This window comes from Cricetulus griseus, chromosome 4 (assembly GCF_003668045.3).
Source record: "Cricetulus griseus strain 17A/GY chromosome 4, alternate assembly CriGri-PICRH-1.0, whole genome shotgun sequence".
In the NCBI taxonomy this organism is placed as follows: domain Eukaryota; kingdom Metazoa; phylum Chordata; class Mammalia; order Rodentia; family Cricetidae; genus Cricetulus; species Cricetulus griseus.
In genome coordinates, this window is record NC_048597.1 from 11,185,118 (window position 1) to 11,195,784 (window position 10,667).

The 10,667-nt window shown below is 39.1% G+C and overlaps 1 protein-coding gene across 1 annotated transcript in view; it reads left to right on the top strand.

The window, feature by feature from the left end:
- The window catches only part of Adamts5 (ADAM metallopeptidase with thrombospondin type 1 motif 5), a 36,737-nt gene extending 26,820 nt beyond the window's left edge, over nt 1-9,917 (top strand). Inside the window, exons 4-8 of the mRNA XM_027412358.2 lie at nt 1,426-1,709; nt 2,900-3,083; nt 3,408-3,583; nt 5,802-5,977; nt 9,350-9,917. Of these exons, the coding sequence (XP_027268159.1) occupies nt 1,426-1,709; nt 2,900-3,083; nt 3,408-3,583; nt 5,802-5,977; nt 9,350-9,917 (1,388 nt within the window). The remainder of the gene's footprint in view (nt 1-1,425; nt 1,710-2,899; nt 3,084-3,407; nt 3,584-5,801; nt 5,978-9,349) is intronic.
- The last annotated feature ends 750 nt before the right edge of the window (nt 9,918-10,667 follow it).

The window sequence follows — 10,667 nt, forward strand, 5'->3', positions numbered from 1 at the left end:
TAGATTTTAGCCAAGCTCTTTCTAGCATTGGGCACAATAACAACCATTTAAAGGTTACCAACATGTGTCAGCCCCTAGGAAGAAAGTAAGGCATCTTTCTATATGCTTAGCAGAGACAACATGGTACTCCAGGAGGATGGCAGCCCCTGAGCACAAAGCCCTAATAACTAGGTAACATTGCATAAGAAATTGAGAATCTATATTTCTTGTTTTTAAGATGAATAAAAAGAGTAAGTCGACCTCCTGGGATTTTCTTTAGAAATAAATAAGTTGATATATATATATATAATATATATATATATATAATAAACTCTGAATGTGTAACAAATATTAGCTGTTATTGCTGTTATAATCAGTGTGTGACTTTTATAGTCAGGTAAGAAAAATAATAAAAACACAGAAGCCAGTGGGCATCTGAGCCTGAGTATATGGTAAAGAAAAGGAGTGCTTTCAGCTCACTGGGCCTGAGTTCTTAGGGAAGCATTTTGAGTTAAAGGGGGATGCCCAGATTTTGTGTATTCTCCATAGCATCCCATTTGCTTGGCCCCACTCTAAGATTCCAGCTGCTTTGGGCTCCCACTCTCAATACCCGACAAACCCATGATAAACAGACTTAATGGCAAAGCAAAGGTAAAGATGAAGACTTTTCTGATCCAACTTACCAAAGATTCTTGCTTTTTTTTTTCTCATCACTACTTTAATTCCATGGATCTTGAAAGTCTTTTATTACAAATTTTACAAGTCTGTGAGAAATACTTAATTTAGTTTCTTTACCTTTACTGGGACAAATTGAGGAGCAGAATAGCATTGTCCTGTCTTGTTTTGTTTTTGTTTGTTGTTTTTTGTTTTCTTTGGTTGATTTTTTGTTTTTTTTTTGTCTTTTTTTTTTTGTATTCTTGACACCTCATGTACCTAGGCCATCACTGGTATTCAATAAGCACTTATTCAATGAGTGAAATCTTGAATGATGACCTCTGCTGTCGTTGAGTCTTATTAGAGGCAAGGAGATCTGCATGTGGGGAAGGGGTGATTTAGAACTGATGAGTGGACTGTGTCATCACCAAGGCATTGCTCAGAGCTGTGAATGGCACTGTTACTATGACATTCATGTTAGAGTCCCTGCAAGCCCCTCCTCATTTCCTCTGTGACTGTTTTCACAACTCAATATTACAAACCACTCAGAAAGGACAGTAGCACTGGCAGCCTCAACTCCATCATTATATCCACTCCAAGAACTCATCATTCTAAGAGAATTCTAGAGTCCAAAGAGTCTGCCCTATTCCCTGCACTCCAAGAACACCACTCTGCAGACTTGTAGGTATGTCCTATTTTGGCACCTCCCAGAAGAATTAATTTTTAGGGCCCTGATCATAATTATTTGGAACCTAAACCCAGGTTGATTCTGAATCTTGATTACTCTCTTAGGTAACTGCTTGCTAGACCTACCACGGAAGCAGATTCTGGGTCCTGAGGAACTCCCGGGACAGACCTACGATGCCACCCAGCAGTGCAACTTGACATTTGGGCCTGAATACACTGTGTGCCCTGGCATGGATGTCTGTGCCCGGCTGTGGTGTGCCGTGGTGCGCCAAGGCCAAATGGTGTGTCTGACCAAGAAACTCCCTGCAGTGGAGGGGACGCCCTGTGGGAAGGGCAGAATCTGCCTGCAGGGCAAATGTGTGGACAAAACTAAGAAAAAATATTACTCAGTAAGTGGTTTTCTTGTCAACTAAAGCCTCAAGACCCAACACAGGAAGTGTTTTTCTGGATATGTATGGTCATTGTCACCAGAGGGCTTCATTTCCTGACTAAAAGGGTTTTTCTTCAATCATTTATCCAAACTTCATCTCCCACCCACAGCAGCTCTCCCAATAACCAAATACAGGAAAACATGCTGCTAACAGGGATTTCTTGACAAATTAAAGCGTTTCACAAATAAACCCAGACGGACACGCAAAGGAGAGCCTCTGTGGCACATTTTCGAAGTTCTCTCTTAAAATCCTCCTACTAAAGTTATCAGAACTTGTCTACCAAATTTCATGCAGAAATGGTGGCAGACACCGTTGATCACATCTTTTAAAGTCCCAAATGGTCACTCTTTCCTAACAGAAAATTCATGTAATGTTAGGAGCTATGGTACCCCAGAGGCTGCCACCAAGACACACATACACAATGCAATACACAGTTTACATTGCCTGAGTCTTGTCACACAACCTGACACAGGCAACCAGGCGCTTGTATTTCTTAGTCAAAATAGCTCATGTTATAACACCTGTTATAGTCTCTCAAATTCCTCCTACAGTTTCTCCATGGGAAGAAACCTAGAGTTTGATACCTAGGGTCATCTTTCCATGTGGAAGGTGGGCACATAGGTTGGAGGTGCCCTTCATTTTCTGTCACATATAATTAGGAATGTAGCCAAGGCCAGCTCAAATGAATTCATGTATGAGGTAGAATCTACATAGAATGTGTGATGACAACAAAGGGACCAAAGTATTATTAGGACTAAATAGAAGGAAAGAAATGGAAATGACCAACATCTTACAAGGCCATCAGAATGACGTGCTTCATTGTTGGTCCAACATGAAAGTAAAAACCAAGTTAACAGGGATCTGTGATTGTAAAACAAGGGTTTTGCAGTATCAGAAGGCAAGATATGAAATGATGGGAGAAAACAGGATGTAATCCCTGCCATGTGCTCATTATTTAGGGTGACACTTTTGATCATGTACTGCTAGAAACAAGGTCCTGAAGCAGGTGGCTTGCTTATTACTGGAAGTGGGCAGCCACCCTCTAATTGGAGCTTAAGTTTCCACTGGGATGATGTGTAAGTGACTACAATGTACATGTGGGAAATTTTTCCCACCAGAGTTAAAAGTTCTTCTGCTGTCTATTTCAGACATCAAGCCATGGAAACTGGGGATCCTGGGGCCCCTGGGGCCAGTGTTCTCGCTCATGTGGGGGAGGAGTACAGTTTGCCTACCGCCATTGCAATAACCCTGCACCTCGAAACAGTGGCCGCTACTGCACAGGAAAGAGGGCCATATACCGTTCCTGCAGTGTCACGCCCTGTCCACCTAATGGTATGATGCTCCCAGATGTCAGTAAGAATATGTGTGTCACGTGCACTCCCTATTTTATTAGAAATAAACAAGGCTGGAGAAGTAGCATTAATCTCATAGTGGATAGATCCACTAATGTGTAAATTAGCAACAAACATGGGAGTGATTTTTAAATTATCACAGACAACAGTGTCTCCAAGGGATTGGGAGAAAGCACTTGTTTTTGCCTGTTTATACCAAGGAACTTCAAACATTGATGCATAAAGAGGTCTTCAATACAGAAATCATTAGCATTTTCTCTTAAAGCTGATAAAGGGTATGAATGTTACGTGTTTTGTTTTCTAGGTAAATCTTTTCGTCATGAACAGTGTGAGGCCAAAAATGGCTACCAGTCTGATGCAAAAGGAATCAAAACTTTTGTGGAATGGGTCCCCAAATACGCAGGTGTCCTACCAGGAGATGTGTGTAAGCTTACCTGCAGAGCTAAGGGCACTGGCTACTATGTGGTCTTTTCTCCAAAGGTAACTACTTCTCTGTGCCCAGAACAGTAGGCATTATGGGTAGAAATTATTTCATAGAATTAAGTCTACAAATGTCAAATGGACACAGTCATTATTTGCAGGACTATTAGATTTGAAAGTGTTTCATTTTCAACTCTATAATTTCTGTATTTTCAAACTTTATACAATGGACTAAAAACATTTTAACAGAACAAGTATATGCTTTAAAATGATTTTTGAAAAGCATGGTTTTCCCATTATCAGGGAAAATAAATTATGATACTAATTTCAAAATAATCTGTTAAAAAAATGCACTTTCCAGGCAAATATAAGAGGACTATTGGGAAGAAAGATTTCCATTTTCCAGCTATTTACTTAAGAATGAATTCAGTCTTTCTTTTTTGTTTTGTTTTGTCTTGTTTTGTTTGTTTGTTTTTGTTTTTCTAGACAGGGTTTCTCTGTGTAGCTTTGGAGCCCATACTGGCACTCACTCTGTAGACCAGGCTGGCCTGGAACTCAAAGAGAGCTGCTTGCTTCTGCCTCCCAAGTGTTGGGATTAAAGGCATGCACCACTAACACCCGGCCATGAATTCAATCTTTAAGATAGGTTTGAAAGTCATTCTTTCTGACCCAAGATTCAGAATAAATCTTAGACCCTCACCATGAAGCAAAGTTCTTCTAGTCACTTAAATTATCAGACACATACATGGTCATTCCTTAATTTCCTGAATATACTGAAGGGATTTTTCATTATTTTCTGTATCATGCAGCAATTTACAAACATCAGTTATCAAATTTTCAAACATATGATGCATTTAAAACACCCCTGAAAACAGCCTTCTGTTGTATCTGTAGACCTATTTCTCTACATCATATACCACACTAGTCAGCAAATGTCCAATTCATGTAGATGTTAATATATCTATTTACTTATGAAGTATTACATTTCCTTAAAACATTACATAGAAATAAAAACTAAAATCTAGAAATATAACTGGGAAGAGAATTATTAACACTATAGAGACCTACTTCTCTTTAAAAATAAACACACACAGTCACATGTCTGAAAGTCATATGCACACAAATTTAAAATGCATATACATATATATGAGTAATATATATTTATGAATATGTATGGACATGAAAACCCCACAGTTTCTGTACATGCTGTGTTTAAATTGCTTTGAAACAACAAGTTATACTATTTCCTTTATTCAGAACTAAGTATTCACTCTATCTCCAAACCTTTTGAAAACACTCCTCCCCAGGTTCTGTTTCCTACACAAATCTGTCTTCACTTTGATACCTGATGGTTCAACAAACAATGAGCATGACAGGGTTTTTAAAATGAGCCTAAATTTTCAAATTTGCTGCTAAACTAACAGCTACACAACAAATCTTTGTATTCTTAAGTCTGCTAATGTTCAAACCTCTACAGGAGTGATAGTCTCCCATGAAGTTAAAAAATTCTTTTCATTAATGTAAAAAGCCAAGATGATACAGAGGAACTGTGTTATGAATACAGAAGTGGAGATTAGTGACTTAGATCACCAAACATATCATATAGTAGGAAATTACCAATACGGAGTCAGGTAGAAATATAAGGGTATTTAATAGGGAAAAGCCTTACTTACAGAGCGACCTAGCCAGCCGGCGTGGCCGCAGTCTGTACAGCAAGTACCAAAGAGAGCCCGAAACGGCAAACGCAGTCACACTACGGTCACTCTGACCACGCCCTCACAAGCCTGGTCAGGTACACCTGTACCCAGCCCCTAAGAAGGCGTGGCTACAGTTTCCCCTACAATATCAGGCAAGAAGTTCAAGAAAGTGAATAACCAAATATTCTTGATAAAAAATATATTATGTGGGTTTTTCACTTAGAAATTCCTGGAAGCTGAATGATTGATTGCTTTTAGATGGTTTCGTTTTTAAGACTTATTTTAGTTTTTGTGTTTGTTGGTATGTGTGCATGAGAGTAGGTGCCTGGGGAGACCAACTCATTGGGTGCCCCTGGAGCTGTAGTTACATGTGCTGTGAACCACCTGTCATGGGTCTAGAAACTGAACTCGTCTTCTGCAAGAGCAGTATATGCTCTTAACCTCACAGCCATATCTAGCTTATTTTTGAAGGTATAACTTATTGCAGCAGAAAATTCAGAAATTACAACTTTCTCTTTAAGTAAAAGAACCAAATCCCAGAGCCCCAATAGCCCTGTTCCTGATATCTTTGTCATATACAGGTTACAGATGGGACTGAGTGTCGGCCATACAGCAACTCTGTGTGTGTCCGAGGAAGGTGCGTGAGAACTGGCTGTGATGGCATCATTGGCTCAAAGCTGCAATATGACAAGTGTGGAGTATGTGGCGGGGACAACTCCAGTTGTACAAAGGTTATTGGAACCTTCAATAAAAAAAGGTAACATGGCAGCAGCAACTTTGCCTCATGTGAATTAAGCAAGGTTCTAGACTCCCGTGAAGCTGATTTAGGAAACTAGCATTAGCTCATCAGCTCTTCACAGGAGTAGGTATAGTGGCTGCAGCGCTGCTCTATGCATATGAGAAGGGAGAGGAGAAGACCTGCATAGGTCTCTGTGGCTGAGAGAAACTTTAAATGCCTCAGGAAGCAGACAAGCTACCAGAGCCATGGATCCAAGATCTTAGAATGAGAGAGCAGGAAGAAAAAGGGGACACTGCCCCATAAAGTGGTACCCAACAATATGTCATACCTAAAGCCTCATTTAGAAGGGATGAATGGCTCCATCCTTAGCTATCTTTATATTTTAAGTGTTATTTTATGTGTATGGGTGATTTGTCTGTGCACCACTTATAAACCTGGCACTGGAGAGGGCCAGAAGAGAGCATTTGGTCTGGAAATTGAAGGTACAGGAAGTTGTGAGCACCATGTAGGTGCTAGGAACCAAGTCCTCTAAGAGTATCCAAGGTGCTCTTTTAACCACTGAGTCATCCTTCAGCCCTTTTATGATAGTTCTAATTTATTCTTTGAATATTTCATACGTGCATACAGTGCATTCTGGTCACGCCTACATCCACCCCTCCAAATTCCACCTGGCGTATCAGCTTCCAGGCTTCACTTTTCCTCCTCCATCCCATCCTCCATTGCTTCCACGGATTGGTTGATTTTTTGTTTTGTTTTGTTTTGTTTTTTGTTTGCTTTTTGAGGCATGGCCTTGCTATTGAACATCTGGTCATCCTCTTGCCTCTGTGCTGGTATTCCAGGTGTAAGTCACCATTCCTGACTCCTTTTGCTGCTTTTATAACAAACGAATTCTAACTGGACAGTGTGTTTTTCTTCAGAAAACATTGCTCCCTGAAAAATGTGTTAATTGAGGTGTGCAACAAGCCCATTTTATGATCTGGTTCTCCATTCCACAAGGACAGACACACACACACACACACACACACACACACACACACACACAAAGACAGAGAGAGAGAGAGAGAGAGAGAGAGAGAGAGAGAGAGAGAGAGAGAGAGAGAGCAATGTCTCCGGATTCCACACTTTTGTTCTAAACACGAGACTATAAATTACAGTGCCTGGACTCAAATAGAACAGAGCTATCAGAAAGATGCCTGACTTAGCTAAAAGTTCTGACAGAATGCAGGGTTATCTGTTCTTTACAAAACCTCTCCTGTGCTGTGTATATAGGTGGAGTGTGCCTGCGTGCCAACATGAGTGTTTGGCTTCCTTTAGTTTGTCAAAAATCTGCAAACCACATCAACAAGAGTTCATTAAAAGTACTAAATATCACAGTAACTTGAAAAACAACAAATTATGTTTGCTATGATGCTACAATGCATGGCCCAAGAATTTTTGTGACTATTAAGTATATGTCATTAATCTTGCTAAATAATGAATTCTGACAAATTTGACTATATTGGACCATCTATACCAACCATACAGGTCCAGGAATATTTTGTACCTTTCCACATTTCAAATATGTAGAACAACTTACAGATTAGTACCTCAAATTTTACATTACAGATGAAGAAACTAAAACTTGGAAACTTAAAACTGTAACTGAGGTCATAGGCGTGTGAAACATTTTGTGATATAAGGAAAGGAAGAGAGAGAGGCAGAAAGATGGAAAGGAAAGAAGGAAAGAGAATGGAGGGAAAAGAAGGAAAGTAGAAAATGAATAGAAAAAGAGAGAAGGAAGACGATGATGACACAGATAAATAATATGACTTTGATGAATCTAATTGTTACGGCAATACCTCACAACAGTGTATCCTATGCGTTCTTCCACATAAAATAAAAAATCTGACAAACGAACTGGCTTTTAAGCCCATCATTGACAAGGAAGAGCTCTGTAATAAAGGCATTTAAAGTTTTTTCTTTAGTGTAAAATGTGGCATCCTCTCCAATAGTCATTCTGACCTTGAAGCCCTTGTAGGATTATGTATCATCTATCAATATTAGACACTACAAAAATGAGGAATGAGATCTTATCCATTATGTTCATAGTTTTGAACATAAAGATAATGAATCCGGAAAGACAGAATCAGGGATACTCCATGCAACTCTGCGCTCCCCAAGCCTCAGAGATTCTGACACCTGTGTGAGATGAGTACTGTAGATCACACCCCTGGTAGACATGAGACTTCCTTTGCGAATGAACCTCCCTCTTCAAGTCAGGGATTGTGAACTTGGATTTTTTATGTATAATCTTGAACCTTCAGTAAGAATTAGAAATTACACAATTTAATTTCACAACAGCCAGTCAATCTGCATATACATATCTGCTGTTTTTTAAATAACTAGGAAACATTTAAAGTCATTTTAAGTAATAACATACCTTTCAGCCTTATTATGGTCTCCTATAAAAGCAAATATTTTGTAAAAAGATGAGCCCTTCTTATTGGTATAGTCTTCTGGTACTGAATTAGCATGTGGGCTAGAGTTCAGCAAGGTTTGTGGATATTAGAGAGGCTCTGTGTTCCTTTGTAAACAGATGCTTTATCTTTCAAGACCTGCTTATGTTTCACCCAATAAAACACCTCATTCAATTTATCATAATATTGGATGAAGACTAAACATTCAGAAAAAAATCATAAGGCATTAAAATCATTTTTTCTTAGAATAATAGTAAGTACTTATGATCTAGCAACAAAATTTTACCATACATTTACCTTTTTGCCCCATAAAATCTAGCTTCTAGAGGCAGAGCCTACATTCCACAAATAAATAAGCCTTGCTATTAGAGAAGTCAGCATATTGAAGTAATATGACGTTGTCTAAGAATGGCTCCTATAGCCCACCTTGAAAGACAAAGATTTACCTGTCTGGGGCACAATATTAGGGCTTACCAATGCCTGCTGGTGAGTTCAATTTCAGAAACATTAAGTATTTCTATCAGATTGATTAAGGGTAGATGTGTCCATTTATAGTCACATTTAGTCTACCTTGTACCTAACCAAAAAAAAAAAAAAAACAAAAATCTTTGTAACTATGCTACAAATTGATGAAGATGCAATGGTTGTACGGATCTCTAAATCTACTTTTAAAATAATTGCTAGCATCATCCTAATTTTGAATCTCAATAAAAACAGATATAATGCAATATTATACTGCACTTTTATTTTGTGCTATAAAAAAAGCTTAAAGCCAGTTCAAACTTAAGCTCTTAAATACACTAGAAGTTTATGTTATGACGAGGGACAACTTTCAGAAATTTACTGTTTGTTTGTCCATATCTAGGCATGTACTAATTCTGTCCCATTGCTCCTTTCTTTTCTTCACCTCACATGTGGACATTCTTGCCTACAGTAAGGGCTACACAGATGTTGTGAGGATCCCCGAAGGAGCAACTCACATAAAAGTCCGACAGTTCAAAGCCAAAGACCAGACAAGATTCACTGCCTATTTAGCACTGAAGAAGAAAAATGGTGAGTACCTTATCAATGGCAAGTACATGATCTCCACTTCAGAGACAATCATCGATATCAATGGCACAGTCATGAACTACAGTGGGTGGAGCCACAGAGATGATTTTTTGCATGGGATGGGCTACTCGGCCACAAAAGAAATTCTGATTGTACAGATTCTTGCAACAGACCCAACTAAAGCATTAGACGTCCGCTACAGCTTCTTTGTTCCCAAGAAGTCCACTCAAAAAGTAAACTCTGTCATTAGCCATGGCAGCAACAAAGTGGGACCACACACACCCCAGCTACAGTGGGTGACAGGGCCATGGCTGTCCTGCTCTAGGACCTGTGACACAGGCTGGCACACAAGGACGGTGCAGTGCCAGGATGGAAACCGGAAATTAGCAAAGGGATGCCTTCTCTCTCAGAGGCCTTCTGCATTTAAGCAATGTTTGCTGAAGAAATGTTAGCTTGTGGTTTGTTCTCATGCACAAAGATAACTGGAGGATTGTCACAGATATAACTGTGTGAAGACAAGGCCTACCCAAGGCACACAAAGTAGTGATTCAATGTCATTGTCACCAGGAGTCAAATTATGGGCAGAATCTGCTCTCTGCGACCAAAACATGTACACTTCTTCTCATCATGATAGTGACCTTGGAATACAGAAAATGGGGGAGTTATGGAACATCGCTGAGCCTACAAAAAAAAGAGACACACAATGATGAATGTAGAATTGAGGACATTTGAAGATGGCAGAGAAGTTTTGTCACCTACCTCTTATAGAATGTCTTCAGAGGCATCGTGATCATGTTCAGCCATGACGCACAGCTTATTTTTACTGTTTGTAAATGCATCCAGCCTTGGAATGTCACTTTATATACTTGGTCCTATTAATATATATGTATATATATGCATATATATAATGTATATTTCTATAAAAAAGTATTTGACCAAAGTAGGTCTGCAGCTATTTCAACTACTAGCTTCCAGAAAGAGCTGTGGAAGATTTACTGGAAATTAAGAACTTGCTGCTGTTGAATAAGATTTTGTGTATTGTCTGACAGCAGGAGATAACATTTTAGTCAAAAAACTATTTTGACAGCAAGCATCTTCTGAGAAAGAATTTCTAAAGGGGAAAGGATCTGTGTGTATCTGGTCATTTAAACACATCCTCAGGTCCACGTACTCTAACCTTTGACTGTCTGTGTTTTTTTCAG